The sequence below is a fragment of the Tenrec ecaudatus genome, chromosome 1, assembly GCF_050624435.1.
Source record: "Tenrec ecaudatus isolate mTenEca1 chromosome 1, mTenEca1.hap1, whole genome shotgun sequence".
Lineage (NCBI taxonomy): Eukaryota > Metazoa > Chordata > Mammalia > Afrosoricida > Tenrecidae > Tenrec > Tenrec ecaudatus.
The window spans coordinates 212,876,481-212,898,976 of NC_134530.1; the positions used below are offsets into that span (position 1 = coordinate 212,876,481).

Consider the following 22,496-nt stretch of genomic DNA (forward strand, 5'->3'; position numbering starts at 1 on the left):
CACCTACCTTTCAGGGAGCAACTAAAAGTTAATAATAGAGAGACCAGAGATGTCGATGTAGTTAAGAGATATCAAGCTAAAGTCACTAAATTAATTAATGGGAAAAATTTGCATGCAGAAATGCATCATCTAAAAGTCTAAAGTTTTTGCAATTATATCAACATATAGAATGAGCTCACCTTTACTTCTACAAAAGAAAGAAACTCCCTACAATAACTCTAGTCTAATAATAGCTATCATAAAGATAGAAAATGAAGACATTCATAAATAACAAACAGTAAATTATATGCATTAAAACATCCAGGTGAAATGTACATGATAAAAAAAATTTAAGCACACCAAGACCCAGACTGTACCCGAATGGAGACTGTTGATTATTGATTTTTAAGCTATCTATTTTAGCTAAAGAGTTTTATCCATAGAAACAGGACCTGACAGTTTGCCACATGACTCATAGCCCACTGCACTCACATGTGGCCTTTTCTCCGGCTGGACAGCGAGCACCCAGGGGCCTGCCAGGCCCTCTCATGCTGCAGGCACACCAGTGCTACCCCGATCATCAACGATGTAAGAACCAGAATTAGGAAGCGGGTCCTAGGCACTCTCATAAGGGTTATGGAGCTGGTCAAGACACAGCTCCCAGTGTAGGTAACGAATCAGACTAAACAGACCCCAATGAGGCCCTGAAGACCAATCCGAGACTGTGTCAAACTTGGGCAACTTTACGATCATGTACATATTTTCTAATATATACAAAATTAATATGTAAATATTATAGTCTCATTTTAGGATGGGGAATAGTCACTATCCAACACCCCCAAATAAGCATTAAAATATTATACTGCGTATACATATATTTTATGTTGTTCAATATTCATATATTACATATTAATATATTATATTAAATACATAAAATTATATATTTATTTTATGCATATATTAGAATCTATATTATCTATTGAAACTGTCTCCAGGTAGTCTCATAAAACACGACCAGTTGTATGCGGTCCAATGTTTATTGCGGCACAATTCACAATCACAAAGACTTAGAAACAGCCTACAGTATATACTCGTGTATAAGCTAAGTTTTTCAGCACATGTATTGAAAAACTGGGGTTCGGCTTATACATGGGTCAGTGGTACCCCAGCGAGGTATAACATCTCGGGTGATTGCCGTTCCTCCACTATTCATTCAAAGCCCCGCTGACACAGCAGGGCTTTGAATGTTGTTTACTCACATCTGACCAATCAAAGCTGTCCTATGACATGGCTCCAATAAACAGAAGCACCCATAATGATTCACTTACACCGGCAGCTGAACTGGTAATGATGTGTCTGTGGCTGCACTCCGTCTCTCCCCTCTGGTCCCTGTGTTAATTCACATCCTGCATTTCCCACCCTAGGCTTATACTCGAGTCAATCAGTTTTTCTGGTTTCCCAGGTAATAATTAGGTACCTTGGCTTATACTCGGGTCGGCTTACATTCAAGTATATACAGTAAGTTTCCATCGATAGATGAGTGGATTAGTAAACTCTGGCACATACATACAATGGAGTACTATGCAGCACTGCAAAGCACAGATAATCACATAAAACACGTCATTTCGTGAGAAGAGCTGGAAGGAATCATGTTAAGTGAGGTAAGCCAAACTCGAAAGGACAGGTATAACATAAGTCCCCTGAGGTAAGTACAATCAGCATGCCAGGAATAAAAGAATAAACACCTATCTCACAATAAACAGGTGGAAGCATAGATAGTTGGAGGGAGGGCAGGCCACATCTAGGGAGGTACATGAGATCCCAAAATAAAGAAGGGGAAGTGGGGCAGGTGGAGAGAGAAGCGGGGAGGGGAGAAACCAAGTGGATGGCACAGGGGGAATAGGGCACTAACCCACCCAGGGGGAGAGTATTGGTTGTGTCCCCACCGAACTGGAACCTGCATACGGACTCCACCATGACATGCCAAACTAGGAGGGCAATGTAACACATGGAGGAATCCACAAAGAGACTGGACCATACGCCGGCCCCAATCAGTTAGCCCAACCCCCACCATCTAAGGGAGTATCACAGAGAATGAAAATAGATCTTCTGGTGTGGGAAAGGAACTAACCTACCACACCACACCCAGAAGATAGCTGAAGCAAAGGAAGGAGGAAGAACAGAGCGGAGCACTCCTGGGCCCACCAAGCTCAGAGGACGACAGCCCGGCTCAAAGGGCCCAATGTACAGAGAGGACCATATAGCCGGCCCCACGGCGAGATGCGACATCCTGCACTGACCCATGGCTCTACACGGAACAGCACCAGAGACACAGTGGGGGATGTACGACTAAGCTGACCCCACCACACTGACGCAAAGCACTGGGGCATGCAATGGAGCAGCGGGGGAAGCAGAGCAAGGAGGTCCCTAGGGAGTATAAAGGATGAACATTGGGGCCAGTACGTGGCACCCCATCAGACTTGCAGGTAAACACTTCTAAAGGTCAACAAACAGACCTTGAACTACTAATAGTCTGTCTTGGCTGTTGTTGTCTTTTTGGGTTTTTTTCTTCTTTTCTCTTAAATGTTGTAGGTCAGTGGCTTTTTTGTTTGTTAGCTTGGTGTTGCTGCCATTAATGCCATGTTCTTATGTGCCACTTTGGTGCTGTCAAAGCCATCGCATTTTTTTTTTTTTACATTTTATTAGGGGCTCATACAACTCTTATCACAATGCATACATATGCATACATCAATAGTATAAAGCACATCCCTACATTCTTTGCCCTAATCATTTTCAAAGCATTTTCTCTCCACCCAAGCCCTTTGCATCAGGTCCTCTTTTTTCCCCCTCCCTCCCTGCTTGCCCCTCCCTCATGAGCCCTCGATAATTTATAGATTGTTATTTTGTCATATCTTGCCCTATCCGGATTTTCCCTTCCCCCCTTCTCTGTTGTCCATCTCCCAGGGAGGAGGTCACTTGTGGATCCCTATAATCAGTGCCCCCTTTCAAACCCACTCACTCTATAGCTTCAGGTCCACCTAGACAAGATAGGCTGAACAAACAATGTCAGAAGAAAATAACGGGACCAATGGTCCTGGAGGGACATGAGAGTTTGGGAGGTAGGCAAAGGGAGGAGGTGTTGGCTAACCCAGGGACAAGGGAACAATGAGTGGTTCAAAACCAGTGGCAGGGAGGGGATGGGAGGACCAAGGGCAAGGTAACAGAAGAATTACTGAAACCTGAATGAAGGCTGCACAGTTAGTGGGACAGGAGGAAAGCGTAAGGAAATAGAGGAAAGGAGTAGGAGGCAAAGGGAATACAGAGAAGCCTAGGTACAGACATGTACATATGTAAATATATTTATGATTATGGAGGAGATAGACCCATGTGCATATGTTTATAGGTTTAATAGAAGGGTAGCAGGTGGACATTGGGCCTCCTTGCGCACATTCCCTCAATACCAGAGTACCTTGCTCAGCTAAAAAGTCATTTCATGATACCCGACATGATCGCTGAAGACAGATGTGTGCATAAGCAAAGGTGAAGAAAGCTGATGGTGCCCGGCTATCAAAAGATATAGCATCTGGGGTCTTAAAGGCTTGAAGACAAACAAGTGGCCATCTAGTTCAGAAGCAACAAAGCCCACAGAGAAGAAGCACATAAGCCTATGTGATCATGAGTTGTTGAAGGGATCAGGTAGCAGACACCAAAGAAGAAAAACCATCATTGTGTGATCACCTTCCCCACATAAACGCTGAAGACAAATGTGTGCATAAGTAAGTGTGGTGAAGAAGGCTGATGGTGCCTGGCTATCGAGAGATATAGCATCTGGGGACTTAAAAGGTTTGAAAGTAAACAAGCGGCCATTTGGCCCAGAAGCAATAACGCCCACATGGAAGCAGCACACAGGTTTCAAGCAACAAAGGCGGGAGGGGGCGAGGAATCATATCGTGAATGAGGGGAGTGCATGATGGGACCCAATGCCCATCTGTAGACAACTGGACATCCCTTGCAGAGGAGTAGTGGGGAGGAGATTAGTCACTCAGGGTTCAGTGTAGCAATAGTGAAACTCACAACCTTCCTCTAGTTCTTAAACACTTCTTCCCCACCAACTATCATGATCCCAATTCTTCCTTGCAAACCTGGTTAGACCAGAGGACGCACAGCAGTACAGTTGGGGTCTGGAAACACAGGGAATCTAGGACAGATGAACACCTCAGGGCCAACGGTGAGAGTGGCGATACCGGGATGGAAAGAGGGTTAGAAAGGGGGAACTGATCTTGGAGATCTACATATAACCCCCTCTCTGGGGAATGGGCAACAGGAAAGAGGGTGAAGGGAGATGCCAGGCAGTGTAAGGTAAAATAACAATTTATAAATTATCAAGGGTTCATGAGGGATGGGGGAGCGGGGAGGTAGGGGGAGGAAAAAGAGGAAAATGAGCTGATTCCAGGAACCCAAGTGGAAGCTGAATTTTGAGAATGATGAGGGCAATGAATGTGTAAGTGTGCTTTACACAATAGATGTTTGTATGGATTGTGATAAGAGTTGTATCAGCCCCAATAAAATGATTTTTTTTAAAAAAAGAATGTTGGATACAAGTTGGAATCCAAGGAGCTTTGCTTCATTTAAAAAAAAACATTTCTCAGTAATATCTTCATATATTCATACACATTCATTTCAGTCATATCTGAACAGTATTTAATTGAGATTTAAAATAGAAACGGCAATTTGCCTTGCAAAAAAGTCTGAATAGTTTTAATTTAATTGTTTGTTTACATAGTCTCTATATGTATAACAAAAGTGCACTAATTATTAATCACTTTGTTTTCTCGATGTTTCTTTTAATGTTAACTATATTTTAGGATGCAAGCATGCCAGAATCTGGAAAGCTTATAAGGATAACTTTCATCTAAATGAAAGAAAAATATTGAGACTAAACATGTTTTTACTCCCTGGTAAATGTCAATTTGTACAACTTAATATTTTCAGAGGAAAAGGTTCACATGCAGAAATAAATACCCTTAAATATTGTACTCTCTATGATCCCCATTTCTGCACACAGTTACTGGATAAATTTAATTAGCAATGGCATTCTATGCTGGAAACATCTAGCACTTTGATTTCATGCCTGTGCTTCAGATATTAACATTCAAAGCAGCCCAGAACATGGACTCTGATTAATACCATTTAAATGGTTTCAAATAATCACTTCCATAATTTATACAATCATCATAGCTAATATGCCATGTAAAGCTTAAAATAATTTGATTTATTGAAATTTTATATATTTTATTGAGATTTTTCATTTTTGTAGTGCTCCTCACTCTCTTAGACAAATAAAATAAAATATTGGGCAAATAAAAAAATAAAATATTTGCAGCAACAACAAAAGGTTGGTGAGTCTTCCTTATAAATTTCCAGGATCATCCTGTGTCCTTCCAAAAATCTTCAAGATTATGCTTTGGGACTGAATCTCAAAACACAGGCACCATAACCTGTTCAATGGACTTCTACTTCTTGACTTTAATGGGTCCAACCTATCACTTCCAGAGCCACCTCTTTAGAGATTGGCCCTTGTTCTTTGAATCCTACTGTTAAACCCAAGACTCCTCTTCGAATATGACTTGTTCCATAAAAGCTTCTTCTCTGTCCTTCATACTGCATACCGAAATCAGTGGCGAGACCTGCTAATTCAGCTGGCTGGGCTGCACAGTTTTCATGACCTCCATCGAGATGAAGACTTGAGGAAAGATGATTGCTTAAAATTGAAAATACCAAACAGTAGGAGATTCCTACTTTAGTAGTTATTACATACATAATAATTCTATGCTCGTCTGCCATCTCTGGAATTAAACCACAGTTTTTTATTCACTGAGATTTGATGGTCAATGTTTTCTTCCTCAAAATACTAGACCCGCCTGAAAACTTATCTCATGTGAGGCAATAGTCCCACATAAGCTTTAATGATTTGAGAAGATGTCCACTTGAGTTTTGATACATATTTGATATTAATCCTCACTTCAAAATTCACATTTTTTCTTTGAAACAAAATATCCCTTAATTTTTTAATATACTCCACCGAGACTAAGGCAAGGGTATTTCTGAGGAAGTTTGTCTGCAGTCATCCACTGATCAGAGAGATATGTTTAAAACTTGAAATAATCCCATGTAAGTATGAATACTATTAGCAACACTTTTTGATTTCCCCCTCTTTTAAACGATAAAGAGATGCATGCACTGGTAAATGAAAATTCAGATTATTTGTAAATGACAATTTAATGCAAGATATTTTTTGTACGATTGGCTTATAATTTAAATAAATCTATGAAATTTTGCTATATTGCAGATAACTATTTTCACAAAAGTGATAATAAAAGAACTCTTCTAGAACTTATCAAACTATAATGTTTACAAATTCAGACTAACATCTTAATGCCTTTCATTACACAATCATTCTTCTTCAAAGAGTAATTTAAACATGAACAATAACAAAGATGAGAAAATATTATAATTCTAGTTGATTTCTTTTGATTATGTTCACATACCTAAAATAATGACTTGGAAGACAAGAAATAAATGATATTTTAATGGCTAAGTAAATAAACACTGGAATGGATTTTTCAAGGTTCAAATCCTAGCTCTTTTTCTTACAAATTGTAAACCTAAAACAAAGCATTTAACTGTTGTGTGCCTCGGTTTCCTGTCTATGAAATGAGGGTAATAATATTTAAAAGGTTTCTGAAAATTTAAACAATGTACTCTGCATGAATGTATAGAAACCATCTGGTAAATAGTAAATATTATAAATTAATATATTTTTTGTTTTGTTTCTTTCTGCATTGGGGTTTCACTCTGTTGTCTTTTGTCATTGTTGGTTGCCTTCTATTATGTGTTTTCCTATATTATAAGATGCCCAGGATAGATTCGTCCATGTAGACAACTAGAATAAGGGTCCCTGGGGGATACAGCAGGTGAGGCGAGGCTAGGTGTTCAGGGGAAACTCACAGCAAATACTTCAAGAAGGAAGAAATTTTTATGAAACTGATTTTGGTAGCAATTATGCAACACTGCTTGATATGATTGAACTATGAAATGGTATGGTGTTTAGATTAGCTCCAAATAAAATGGTTTTGAAACAAACAAATGTATTAGCTATTATTCATATGGTTATGACACCTCAGAGCTCTCTTTAAACTGAGCTCCTGTCTATTTATACAATAAAACTTATATCTTACTTCAACCTATTTTTCCCCTTAATACAGCATTTTTCAAAGAAGCCTCATCTACATCACACTCTGTATGTGTGCTCATTTGTGAGAATCCCCTGTGATTTCCCTGACACTGGCATGGCAGTTAGAATGGAGTAAGTCAACAGAGCCTTTCTATAAGAACCGATGACAAGGATCCACATATAACATCCTCCCTGGGGGACGGACTACAGAAAAGTGGGTGAAGGGAGATGTTGGACAGTGTAAGATATGACACACTAATAATTTATAAATTATCATGGGTTCATGAGGGAGGAGGGAGCAGGGAGGGAAGGGAAAAAAATGAGGAGCTGATGCCAGGAGCTTAGGTGTAGAGCAAATGTTTGGATAATGATGAGGGCAATAAAGGTACAAATGTGCTTTCCACAATTGATGTAAGTATGGATTGTGATAAGAGTTGTATGAGCCCCTAATAAAATGATTAAGAAAACAACAAACAAACAAAAAACTTCAGAGTCTTTTCCACTGTGAACTGGCACTGAGGCTACTCCAAACAACATTCAGGCAAGCCTGAATTCTCACCTTCAGAGTGCCTTTTGTCCTGTGGGCCTTCATACTCAATGATTCGTTCTGCACTATTGACTCTCCTCAGTACCTTTCCCAGGATGAATCTTGTGGATCCTGATCCCCACATTTTAAAGAGACTATTGAGTTATCAGTTTTAGCTTTTGTTTTTTTTTTGTTTTATTAATATTGCTTCCATTACAACTTGAATTTTTTCTTGAAAAAATAGTGATACACTTTTCCAAAAGAGTCATCAAATGTTGACTTCCTTTATTTTTATTGTTTACTACTATTGATTCATTCACAATTGTGGTGATGGATAAAAAAATCAGTCCACAGGCCAATCTATCTTTCAGTGTTCTCTGATTTCTGTAATAACATATCTGTATATTTGAAAATAACTGTAAAATGTTTGTGTTCAAAAAAGTTTGTTTTGTGGCAGAATTGTAGAATTATTTTTTCTTAGAACACATTATTTTAAAATACATTACTATTATTTTGGTATGTGAACTATTAAAATTTCCTTTTCTCCAATGGGAATTCACCTTAACTATCTAGTTAATTATCTAAAATTTGACAGCCCACTCATGCAAAATGTAGTAGATACCAAAAGTTTTCTATTTGACCTAGAGTAAAACATACTTGGAGCCTGTTAGCGATTGGCTTGGTCTTTAGAAAATTCACTTGCTGTCATTTATCAGAATATTAGAAAAACAAATATGACAAAATAAACACACAAGTGCTAATATAAAGCCATTATCCCATGTTGTAATACTTCTTTCAAACTATAGTACATATGTGTTCACTGTCCATTCTAAAGTAGCCATTTGGCTTCACAGTTATATTGATAATTAGAATTGAAGGATTTCAGCATTTAGATTTGAAATAATAATTTAAAAAACCATAAAAATTTCAAATTTTTTTAAATTAAGCATGTTAATGTTTAGGTGATTACATTTTAACAATAAATAAATGGATTTAATTTCCTCTAAAAGAAGTTTGAGTGAATTGAATTTTTCACACTGGACTAAAACAATATCCATTAAATAAGATAGCTTTTTAGTTATAGCACTATGAAAGATAGGAACATTTATGTGTGCGCATATTAATTTAAATAGAAATGTTTTAAATAAAAATAGGTACAAAATTAATCCATCAGTGTAAAAAGTTTTAAAACCAAATGAATTATAAGTTACACTACTTCCTATTAGAATAATTTGTTAAAAAAAACTAAAGTCATGTTCTTAATTCCTGAATCTACCAGCTTACTTTGCTTTGTTCCAGAGCCATGGACTGAATCACAAATCCCAGCTGTCTTGGAAAAACACATTGTTGATCAAGAGGAGTGTATAGCTAACATGTGGCCATATTCGCCCAATTCTATTACAATGACAGAAAAAAAAATTCTAAGCACATTTCCTACTGAAATTGGGTCCACAGCTTTTTATTTCATATTGGCACTGAGCATAATTCCTCTTGTAGACAGATGCTTAATGACACTTCTTTGTAATGTTAATAACGATGAGTAAATGATAGATTTAAAAACTATATAGCAGCCTTCTAAAAAGGGGAATTGATAAATTTCTGAGATTCGTGAACAACACAGTCAGTTCATCAAGCATCAGTGCCTGCATCTTTGGGGCTTAAATTATAATAAATGTATTTATAGCTCTGACATAGAAAAACACCAACAGTCTTGATAGATGGCATAATGCAATGGCAAATAGCTATAACTAACATTGGCACAAAGTTTAAAGGGCATCAGAAATATCCTTTTTATAAGCAGGAAAAATAATGCTAACTTTCATGATTATCTATGGGTCAATATTCAGAGAGTAGGGCCATAAATGATAGGATATTTTCCCATAAAAGTACTCCTAAGTATCTTAAGAGTTTTACTGTGTATATAAAAAACCACCTCTCTGTTTATAATCATTCTCCATCATGGTTTCCACTCATCAGCTTATTCTAAGATCAAATGAGAAAAACTTTTCCAGGTGGAAAGAAGCAGAAGAAATGGGTATGCATGCTGTTGCTCTTTACCAAAAGCTCCAAACATACAGACATTTAGAGAACAAAAGGCAAGCCATAGACCGTGTGAAGCTATTTGTAAAAAACCCTGGTCTTAAACAGAACTTGTATCCACAATGCATAAGAAGTCTTATACCACAACAAAAAGAATACAAACAACCCGCTTTAAAGTGAACAAATCATCTGAGCTCCATTTACCCAAAGAAGCCAAACAGATGGAAAATCGGCATATAAAAATAAGATTGACATTACACATCATTCGTGATTTGTAAATTAAAATATCAATGAGATACCACTTGTAAACTTACTAGCCAAATCTAAATCCACTGCCATCAAGTCAGTTCTGACTCATAGTGACCTTGTGAGTTCAATATTCAGGACGAGAGATACTATTCTCTTTCTCTCACTCACTCATCCCCATGCTCAAACCCTGGACCTTGAGGTGAGCAGCCCAGGGGCTAACGCCCAGGGCTGTAGGGTTCTATTAGAACAGCTATAGTATAAAACTTTGATAACCCGCAGGCTGACAAGAATGCCGAGCAACAGATTCTCATTTATTACTGGCAAGAATGAAAGATGCTACAGCTGCTTTGGAAAACAATAGTATAGATACTTACAAAGTGATTAAAATAAATAATATCATACTAAGAGCTATCAAACTACAAATTGAGACCTGGGGTGTCATGGGTAATGCATGGGCTACTGACGACAAGGCAGAAACCACCAGACAGACTGCCAGAGAAAGATGAATATTCCCCCTCTCGTAAAGACTTACTGCCTCAGAAATCCAGAAGGGGTGGGGGGTTACTCTCTAGAGTAGGTATAAGTTGGAATTGACTCAACAGCAGTGTTTTTTAGTTTGCTTTTTTTTTTTAGTGAAGCTACAAAATGAAATTTTAAATGCATATTACTAAGCTGGTCTGAGAAAGCACTGCATGTTCCTAATTATACGACTTTCTGCAAACAACAAAACTAGACAGAAAATGAGAAAATCAGGGATTGTCAAGGTCTTAGAGTGGCAGGGTTGGCATAAAAAGGTGTAGCACAGGATAGTTTAAAGAAAGTGACACGAATCAGCATGACGCTGTACTGGTAGATGCAGGATATTGTGCATTGGTTTAACCTCATAAAACTATGCACCAAAAGTGAACCCTACTATAAACTACAGACTCTAGTTAGTTCAAATAAATCGGCATCAGTTCGTCATTTATAACAAATGCACCTTCGTATTTCAAAACATTAGTAACTAGAAAAGTTGTATGGAAAGTAGGGGGAGAAGTATATCAAAGGTCTCTGCACTCCCTGAGTATTTTTTTCTGTGAACTTAAAACTGCTTTATAAAATTAAGTATACTGTCAAAAATGGACCTAGAGGGCTAATACCATCATTTAAAACTTAAGGATCAAAAAAAACAAAGATTAGAAACTCGTAGAAAAAAACAGGAAATATGACCACACAAGAATTGGGAGAGACTCTCAGGGAAACCCGCTCTCCCTCTGCCTTTGGACCTGCTTGCTTCTGACCCTGAGGGATGCCGGAGCGCTGCCATGCTCCAGACCTGCCATATTTCCACTGAACCTGGATCCATCGACTTTTCACCTACCGGCCTGTGCTGTGATACTTCTCCATGCTGCATGATTGCATGTGACTACGTGACTCTGAAAAGAGACCTAGGGACTATGATCTGATTTATGGACTTGAGTTGGACTGGACTGTTTTCTTTATATAAAATCTTTTTGATATAAAGTTCTTTCTTATACACATATGAGTGTCACTGAATTTGTCTCTAGTTAACCCAGCCTAAGACAAAGACACTTAATGTAATCCTAATTTAATATTGTGGAAAATAAGTTGAGGGACATTAAGCTGACCATGTGCTCTAGGAAAGTAAATTCCTGAACTTAAAAAAAAAACAGCCAGATGTGAGGATGGTTTTTGAAATTAATCAGTGTCTAAGACTTATTTTTTTTCATATCTAGTTTTTCTCTTGCACATGACAGTACAATATACCACCGAGTGTATTTGCTACCCAACTAGATGACATATTTCAGACCCATTGAAGTTATTTGTGAACATATGACAACATTCTGGTTGATGAGATGGGTTTAAAATATACACTGAACTTCCAAGATAGATCTTAAAAAGAAGAGCCGTGTCCTGTGGATTTCAGAACCCTTCCACGAGCTCGTATTCGGATGCACTAGCAGAACTAGCAGAGCCATCTTGAAAAATGAGATGGGACTATATTTTGAAAGTAGCAGAAAAAAATTATAAGAAACCAGTTCTTAACAGACTATTTAACAACTTGTAGTTGTAGCCCTTTAACTACGATTTTTATGGTTGTTACTAATAAGATTTATTCTAATGCATCGTGATTATCAGATTTTAGGAAGCCATTCTGCTTGTAATGATAGATAAAATTATACAAAATAATCCTAATTAAGTTCATTCGAGATCATTATAATTTTAAAACACAACAAAGTAAACACATTAATGTATATGTGATTAAGACAGCACATATTTTAGCTAAGAATGACTATAATTTTTGAGTCTGACTCATCTACCTATTTGTCACAGCGGAAGACATTAGTAACATATGTCAAAACTATGGTTCAACCCTTTAAAACTGGTAAACACACACCAAAAAGAATCAAAGTTACAACTGCAAATAAAACATATTATGAAATAACCATGATTTCAATGATGAAAATACTGTAATCAAACTTTCACTTAGATCACACACAAAATAATATTGACTAGCACTGTGTCATCTCTTGGTTTAAGAGAAAGTTACAAAAGTTACTGAGGTGCTACCTTTGAAACTAAAACTATCCCAAAAATTAACAGTAAGCAAAAACAGGAGTAAATAGAAATCCACTGTGGTTGGTAGTCACATAAATTCATGTCAACTTGAAGATATATAAAAGCATAGGAGTGGAGTGTAGCCTGTCAATCAGGTCACATCTGATGGTGACTCCTTGTGGGCCTGGTGTTCTCATAAGACCTCCTCCTCTCTCTCTGCCTTCACCTTCCTGCTGGCTGACTCTGATTGCTGCCACACATCCTCCGCCATTGGATCCACAGGACTTTGTACTCACCGGCCTGTGATACGCCTGCATTCTGCCTCATTAAATATGGTCGCATGAGTTAGTACAGGGACTTATGGACTAGTAGCTGACTATGGCCTCGAGTTAGAGTGGGCTGGTATAGGAGAAAAATTGTTTACCCTTTAGGTAAAGGGGACAGGACCACCCCTTTCCATGCTTCATGGTCCGTGGGAGAATTCTGATGTAAGCCATGGGAGCTTCTGAACAATGGCTGGCCTGTCTCCCTGCCAGAGATTCACAGACACTTGCCTCCTGTTCCCTGACAAGAGCTGCACACGGCAGCAGTCTGCAAACTTATCAGTTATTTCATGTTCCCAGCCTCATCCTCCCCTGCGGTCTATGAATAACTTGACTGATGTGTTGATGCTTCTTTGTAAATCTTCAAATTGTAACCCTTCCCTTTGTGTCATCCTGTCATGAGTTGCAGGCTGCATGCAGGGAAAATATTTAAGCCTGCCCCTAATAAAGCTCTGGGGTCTGGAGTGCCTATACTGCAGGGGCTCTTTGACTTTTGGCGATCCCTTTGTATATAAGTTTTCTCATTGCATATCATGCCCCCTATTGAACCCGTTAGTAATGTAAGGGAAGAGCTGGTCTCAATATTATCTAAGAGGCTTTCTCCATACATAATTACTTCTTGATTTAAAGCTCCCTCTTAGACATTATAAGGGTGTCACCTGATTTGTTTCTCTAGTCAGCTCAACCTAACACATATAGTACTAGGAGTAGGATTCAAACTCATGCAAACATATGTCCAAAGGAACTGATTGACATGCTAAACTTCACCTGTATCTTTTTACAGGTGCCAAATTGGTGCAAAAAACCTAACTAACACTCCCTGAAGCTAAATCTATATTGCAATGAGAATAACTCCTGATTAAAAGTACTGAAGTGTTATTTTTAAAAAGTGTCCTTATTTTGCTAACAACATTTGAATTGCCACTTTACCAAATATAATTTAACAGCATACTACATTATGTTTAAGAGTCATTAATTTTATTATTATTATTTCCTTTCAATCATTGAAAAAATAACATTAGCATTAAAACTCAGTGCTATTGAGTCAATTCTGGCTTATATATTATAATTTTTAAAGTATTTTTCCTAGAGTAAGATGGAATACTCCTAAATTAATCAATTGATGGATGATATTTTACCAAAAGTGAGAGATGTCCTCTGCTATGCTATCATATATTTACTGGATAAAGTACAAAAACATTTCCTGAAGAGTTAAGGCTAAAATATACTATGATATTGTGTCAATTTTTGAGGGGCATTTTATATGTAAAGGCATCATGCAAAGTAGTTGTACTACATATATATCTAGAATTTCCAGTTTATGTCTTACTCTGCTGTACTAGGTGTACCTGTGCATGCTCTTAGTTAGTATTTGCTAATTAGCTTTTTGTCTTTCTGAATAAGGTTAAAGCAGCATAAGATCCCAAATAAATGCTAATACCTAAGATGCCTGCAAAGAGATATGTTATTCTGCCTCACTTTATGTTCCCCACATTTTTGTTTCGCTAAGCATCTCCAGGAACCTTTTGTGAAGCGCACTGTCGCACACGCAAATGTCCTGTACTTGCCGACGTGTGCCCTCCTGAAAGAGGGGAGAACCGTTTCTGGAATAAAGTGAAGCTCCAAGCTCTGATCACACTGCCAGGCAATCAGCCCTTCCTTTCTGCCTGATTGCCCACTGAGCATCACACAGATGAGAAAGAGGCACAGAGAGTGACTGGAAATGACAATCTTTTCAATGTTGTCTCAGCTTTGAAGGTTGTAGATGCTTCAGGGCACCTCCATGTCAGTGGTTAGACAGCGAAATTCTTGTTTTGACAAGTATGACATGCAGTACAGATGCTTGCTGTTTGCAGCAGTTGGAGAAAATGTCAGAGATACAATAAACATCCATACCCGGCAATACATGTGCTTCTTTCTCTCATCTGTAGGGCAAACTAAGGGCTTTGCATATATTTCTGGGCGCTATTGGCTGCATTTTCAGGTAAAGATCATTCTGCTTTATTTTAGCTATTAATTAAGATTACTCTATGTACAAACTATAATTAAAGAAAGCATAATGAAAAAGGCTACTATATACAATCTTACCAGGTGAAGATAAGACACAGTAATGTAGATATTAGAATCAGCACTTGATTAAACATGGCTGACTGTGTACGCTGAATGGCTCGGTGTAGATCATTCTGAAATAATTCAGAAAAAAAGCACACTATAAATTTTGATAAATACAAAATATTCATGAGATTAAATACATGGTATTTTAACTATCCTATTCTTAATCAATAGAAATATTGTCAACTAATAAATTAATACATTCATATCCTGGTTTAGATACACAAATGACCATGTAGTATTCATATTCCAAAGACACTACAAGGAAAATCACAGAAACACTGGTTCCAGCATACTTGCCCTAAATTTTTGAAAAGATGTGACACTAAACTCCCCCCACATTATCCATGGTTCATTTAACCTCTTATGGAAAATTCTCATTTCAAAAAATTGGAAAAAATGCATATATTTAGGTAACAACTGGATGAAATTAATATCATGTTCCTTTCTCTGACTCATAAAAATAATGTAAATTATGACAAGAAATTTCAATCAATTTACAATCTTAATAATCAAAGAAGAAAAGGTATAAAATTTTTATTTCATCACTTATTCAAATAAATGTGAATTCAAAATAAGCTTTGCACAACTGACCAAACAAAAAGTAAATAAATAATACGATGGAGTTTTGATTGCAAGTAACGAACACTAACCTACAATACTGCTCATATAATTTGTTATGCATTTGGGGAAGGCATTTAGGTAGTATAGATATATGTTATTTTAATTTTCTTCATTCATTCATTCAAGAATAGTATTGGCAAATTACAATAAAAAAATGAACCACATAAAAATAATCAGATCAGCACAAACATCTATGTATGTTAATCTTTCATACAAAATGATAATTCTTCACATATGAAATGATGAATGTTCATTACCATACAAAATGCAGAAATAAAATAGGTTAAATAAATTGTACATTATGAATACAAAAACTGTAGATTAATTCATTAATAATAATCTCAAGAAAATTTGATACAGATCTGTACAGTGGATACCAATATACAAAAAATTCCATTTATATGTCTGAACAAACCAGGATATGTTGGAAATGTGTGTATATTTATGTATACAAAAAATTGGAAATATAAAATTGTTTCATTTCTTTGGCTTACTAATGAATATAATAAGCATTTACAGGTTTTAAAATGCTGTTTCATAAGTAGCTCTGGTGGTGGTGTAAGGTAAGAGTTGGACTATTAAACACAAGGTTGCAGTTCAAACCCACAAGCTACTCCATTGGAAAAAGGTCCGACTATCTACTCCCATGAGGATCAACGGCCTGGGTAACCCTATGTAAGGTCACTAAGTGATAAACTAGGCTCGATGGCAGTCAGGTGTAGAAAGCAATAAAATAACTTCACCAGTAGAAATTCTCAATAAGCCATGGCTTTATCTTCCTCCACCTGGTATTGCAATAGAACAATTAAGAAAACAGCAGGACAAAGATGAGGCCTTCTACTCCCATAGAAAGCTACAATGTTGGCAAAGCACAGGAGCAGTTCTGCATTCTCCTGAGAGGGTCATGAAGAGTCAGAATGGACGCAATGGCAGTGAAGTCAGTATTATGAAAGCAAATACCCTCTGTCGCCTACTTGTTCTCGCAGAATTGTGAGGGAGCAGAAAGAGATACAATCTAGCAAGAAATCAAATAGAAAATGAATCCTAAATCAGTATTGCAAAGCGTTGCCTTTATTCTGATTCTCATAGTATTTTCTCCCAAAATGAATAGTATAAAAATAAACAAAGAATTCTTCCCCATCCCTAGTCTTTTTTTCATTAGCAATTATGGTGACCAGGGTTTATTTTGGGCAATCCACAGTCTAGTGTTTTTGCAAAACATCCCATGGACAAATACTTCCACCCATCCGCCATCCATAACCTTCCCGGAGACCACAGAGACTACTTGAATAAATTCCTCTTTAAAAAAAAAATGAGTATCTTTTGAACTATTCACTTTTATGAATATTTTCCAAATATTCCTTTTGGCCCAAACATGAATCACTATGTCTGTTTAAAATAAGCATACTATAAAATTAAAATAAAATGCATTTAATAATTCTGAGTCCTTAATATATTTCTATCTTTATACCAAATGTAATATTATGTCTGTTTGTGTGTGTATATATAACCAGTCTGTGTGCATAAGTATGTAAAAGTAAATCTCAGAGCAACAAAGCTACAGTGTAGGCACTTTTACTTATTTACTTTTTACAGATGGAGAAACGTGCAGAGATGTTACATTGCTTATTAGAATGCTTGACAGGCAATAGAGTCTTACCAATATGTGTGAACTGAATTAATGTATAGCAAATGGTCTTCAGACAGATTATAGGTGCCAAACCCTATGGTACGAATAGACTTTGAACATAGAATTAAATCAGTCTTTCCAAACAGGGACAACCTTGGGCAAAACGCAATGCTGGAATCATTCTCAGTTCTTGAGCTGCTACCATATGTCAGTGGTTCAAAGCCCCCATTCACTCCCTGGTTGGAGGCGGGGGGGGGGCGGTGTAAATGAGTGTGTCTATGCCTGTAAAACTTCAAAGTCTGCTGGACAGAGTCTCTTAGAGTCTGAATCAATTGAACAGCAGTGAGTCCCTGACATTCTTTGTCCTTGCTCCCTCCTTTTCTACTTGCTCTCACTCTGACCAAATCGAAAGAGACATCTTTGAAAGAGACCCTCCACTCCAACAAATGGTCTGCTACAGGAAACATTAGAATTCACGTGGGATACACAGTTAAGGGCTGTTTGGAAACATCTCCTCCCAGATCCCATTATAATCAACAGATGGCATTAGAAATTAAGTTTACTTGTGATCAAAAGGCCAGTAACCTAGTTGAACTCATCGAAACAAGCAGCTAGGATTTGGTGTTCTGATATTTAGAATATCTGCATCATAGTGTTTCAACAGGATATCAAACCTCACAAAGTTTCGGTGGGCAACATGGGCATTTCTAAGCGTGCATGCTCAGTGGGATGTGGAGTGACAGCATGTATAGACATTCATATTGCATATGACTTATAGTATTTCACCCCAACATATTAGATGAACATTTAATCAGTCAAATTACCTACTAAGACACTAAATGAACTTAAAAATATATTTTTAAATAAACATTTGAAAATTTGGTTGTAACTCAACAATGTCCAGTCGTGTAAGTTTACATTCTATGGGAGAAAGCAGAATGTGAACGCAAACTATTGCGATTCCAAATCACCTTCTCTCTTTGCTGGACATGAGCACTAAGAGTAAAAAGAAAACAATGGGGTTTAAAACGATTACTGTGCTAGCATTTCACTGTAATACTTACGATCATATTTTCCAAGGCATGTTTCGCCAGCCAACAATTCAGAAAGACGGGCACAAAGAGATTCCGTAAAGATGGCCAGAAGATCTGAAAAGCAAAAGAAACCTGAAGCTTTGCTCTCCAAGCAAGAATTGATAGGCAGTCGATTAAAAAGAAAGGTTAAATAAAACATGGTCACAGGTCCTGTCTTTCATTTTCTAATGTTTTGTTATGAAAATTTTTTAGAGGAAAGCACTGTAATGGTTTCTAGAAAATAAGTTCTCGCTAGGTGTGTCAGCTGTATCTAATTATGTTAGTTCTATCAGAAAGCTTTTTGTACGATTACATATCATAGACATGGGTTCTTCTTTTTCCTGGAAATAGAGATGAAAAGTAGGTACAAAGAGAGAAGATTCTCCCCTTTTATTTTGATCACTTATTACTATTGTTGAATTCAACCATTTTAAGTCACATTGAAGAGTCAGATCAAAATAGAATAATATTTATTTATTTCATCTTGAATAAATTTCCAGGTGTTCCTCTAAGTAAATTACTCAAATTAAAACAATTTCAGAAGACAGAAACAAGTTCAGAAATCACCTGTTTTTCACAATCCTATAAACACTAGAATAAATTTATATCTGAAAGCCAGACATTACTAGAACCCTATGGCATGAAGATTGAAATGTCATTTACAAGCAGAAAGAGTGTTGGCTATCAACTCATGGAGCCAAGGTAAACGAGACCCTGATGGCATGGGTACCACAGAGCTCTGACAACGAAAGCACTGCTGTTTGCCTGTTGGCAACCTTCTTTTGAAAAGAAAGTTGACTTTCATAAATTCTGATTGAACTAGATATAAATACATTATCGGTAGAAGAAAAGTTTCATGGATATGTAATTGATTCTACAGTTTCCCATTTTTTAAAGAAGTATGTAGATCCGTATCAAAACTATTTTCCTATCTATGTATTGATATCATGACACTAACCATATTTGAAGATCATTTACATGGACTACATTATATGATGGTAGTTATATGTGATGTATACTCTTAGATATGATGGCAACATTATTTCATTGTAAGACTCTTTCAGGACTTACTGAGATAATGAATGGAACCGCATTAATTATTTCCAAGATGAAGGGTATCCGTAAAATCTGTTCCCAGATGTTTCCCTTCCAAGAAAGAATGAATAAAAGTGAAAGTCAATTTACTGAATTCCATTAAAGGGAAAAGAAAGACATCGCGTAGAATTTCTGTAGCAACAAGGTTGATTGCATTAACAGAACACGGAACAGCTTAGAAAGGTTAGCTTTTGGAATGTAACCATGCCTTCACAATTGCGTGGTGCATTTAAGTAAACTAAATAATCCTGTCACCGCAAACATATTAAACATACATATTTTGATTACTTAATAGCCCATGGGAAAGATCACTAGTAAAGCAAAAAAATAATAAAATCCATGAGATAAATTGAAAAGTGATTCGATACTTTATTAAAATAATAAAATTCATCTACCTGTAAAACACACTAAGTAGTTTGTGAAACAAACAAACTGTATTATTCAACAGACCATAAGCATAAAAAAAAAAAAGGTTCTTTAAGCCACCATGAGCCTAGCTGCCTGATCCTCAGGACAACAGGATCAGAACATGATCTGTGGGGCCAAGGCAAAACAAAATTCTGCTCCTCTTATTTAAAAATCACTAGCAATTTCAAGAAGATGTCATTAGACATAAAAACAAGTTGTTAAGGGCTCAAGTAGAAGCCAAATGTTTTGAGAATCATGATGGCACAATGTACATATGTTCTTGACACAATGGGTACATGTATGGATTCTGATAGGAATTGTATGAGCCCCAATAAAATGACTAAAGAAACAAACAAATGGTTGCCTTTGTCGCTGTAAAGTCTTATGGAACTACGCAAATCACATGTTCTTATCCTGGCCCTGATTAAAGTTTTCTTCAATGGTCTTCAATAATATAAAACTCATTAAAGCAGCCTATTCTTCTATGAAGAAATCTACATACCAGCATGTTGAATTGAAATTGGTGGTCCTGTTATTTCCCAATTATGTTATCATGATGGGTGTATTGGGTGCATGTCTCAGTTTTGCTTGAGGCCCCCAATCTTAAAACTACAATGGCACGAAAGTCTGCCACACTAAAGGTGCTCATGATGATGTTAGCTTCAGTTCATTGTCCACCTCCAGGCTGCCGGTGGAGGGGTTGAAAGAGGAGGACCACAGTGTCAACTCGACAGAAAGAAGACCCAGCAGCTCCTTGTTTCTCTCCTTGCCTCAAGCTAACTGAGACGGGCTCAAGGGATCAACTAGGAGAGTTTGATTTAGGTGGAGAATATTATTTCTCTAGTGCTTAAAATGTCTCAAAATGAGAAAACAGAGAAAAAAGAGCCCAAATGAAAGCAAACCACAGTTCTGCCAGTGGCAAGGCAAAGGTGCCTCTTTTCTGGAAAGCAGCTACAGATGTTAAAGGTTAACAACCGGTCTGGGTTCATTTCAAAAGTGTTTACATCAAGAGATGGTGGATTAAGGAAACAGGTTTGGGTTGGAGCTACCAGGCAGAGGTACTGTGGCTATGTGAGGGCATGTGAGCAGAACCAACCTATGGGAGAAATGGCCAAGATATATGTTTGCCAGGCTTGAGGGATCCAATGCCAAATTATAACTAACTGAGCCAGTCAAGCAAATCTATGCCAGATGTTGTTCTCACTTTCCTAGCTAATCCTCCTTAGACCAAAAACCAATTGGATTCAATGGAGAGATTTGTTTACAAAGGAGATAGTTCTCTGCCCTCAATCAAGTGGGCATAAGCTGAGGAAAAGCAAACGAACTTTTCTAATTTTACATGCATTAATTCTAATTTCTTAAATACTGACATGAAACTTGCCTTGCAAATGGACAAGCTCGAAGAGAGCTCTGTAAAAGAGGAAGAATGAATGGGAAGCAAGGTGGAAAGATGGAACCTCTCCTTGCTAGCACTGACTCAGACTTGTTTAATAAACTGTTTATAAATGATTTAGTTATGCCTTGTGCAGGTAATACATTAAAATATCTTCCACTGAGTTTTCAAGGCTAAGTTTCCAGCAAATTCAATATTTTGTTACTCTTTTTGTTGTGTTCTACTCGCCTCTGTACATCTTTCCTAGGTGTCAGGTGTGCACAGGAAAAGAGACTCATCTGATCAGCAAATGAGTGAGGACATAGCACCAACGACCACTGGTAATATAAAAGTGCATTTCCAGTAACCAGATGCGCCTGGCCTGTGGAAAGAATAGCATCTTGGGTTAAAGATTTGTCTCAAAAGATGCAATCATCTAAATAAGCATCTTCTCGGGCCACATGGAAGAAGCACAGCAGGCTGTGTGATCCTAGCTTTACGCATTCTAAAATGGAAAGCCAAAGAAAGATGGTACCAATGCTTAAAGTAGGAACGCCTGGTTTGCAGAAGGCTATGGATGATGCCAGGAGCCCAAGAGCCATTCGCATGGGTTAAGCCTCCAGGGACTTCCTTCGGAGCAGAGTCCAAGGATGTGACTTGCCTTGCTATTACGTAGAGAGCGTTGTAAAGTCGGCAACGGCAGTTGTTGCTGCTGCTGCTGCCAATGAGGCCGTTCGGACCCCCAGCATTACCGTGCACAGCAGAAATGACTCCGCCCAGGCCTGTGCCATGCGCAGATTGGAGCCCATTGCCGTACCCACTGGGTCAATGCATCTTGTTGAGAGCTTTCCTCATTCTCTTGGCCCTCTATTTTAACAACCGTCACGTCCTGCACCAGGGACTGGTCTTTTCTGACAAAATGTCCTAAATACCTGAGATGAAATCTTGCCATCCTTCCCTCTAAGAAACATTCTGGCCGTACTTTTTCCAAGACAGATTTGTTTGTCTTTGGGGTGGTTAATGAAACATTCTTTGCCAATACCACAATTTAAATGCATCCATCTTTTGGTCTTCTTTATTCAAGGTCCAACTTTCACATGCATGTGAGGTGATAGAAAAGTCAACGACTTGAGTCAGTCCTCAAAGAACCCTCTATACTTTTCCACATTTTAAAGATTATTTTACATGACATTTGATTTCTTGACTGCTGCGGAGTCAAGCAAGCGGAAATCCTTGACGACTTCAATGTTTTCCCCATTTATCATAATCTTC

At 37.5% G+C, this 22,496-nt stretch overlaps 1 protein-coding gene across 1 annotated transcript in view; it reads right to left on the bottom strand.

Moving 5' to 3' along the window:
* The window catches only part of KCNT2 (potassium sodium-activated channel subfamily T member 2), a 486,995-nt gene that overhangs the window by 280,608 nt on the left and 183,891 nt on the right, over positions 1-22,496 (bottom strand). The window contains exons 6-8 of the mRNA XM_075540516.1: positions 19,421-19,495; positions 18,341-18,424; positions 14,999-15,093 (exon numbers count right to left, since the gene is read on the bottom strand). Coding sequence (XP_075396631.1) covers positions 14,999-15,093; positions 18,341-18,424; positions 19,421-19,495 — 254 coding nt within the window. The remainder of the gene's footprint in view (positions 1-14,998; positions 15,094-18,340; positions 18,425-19,420; positions 19,496-22,496) is intronic.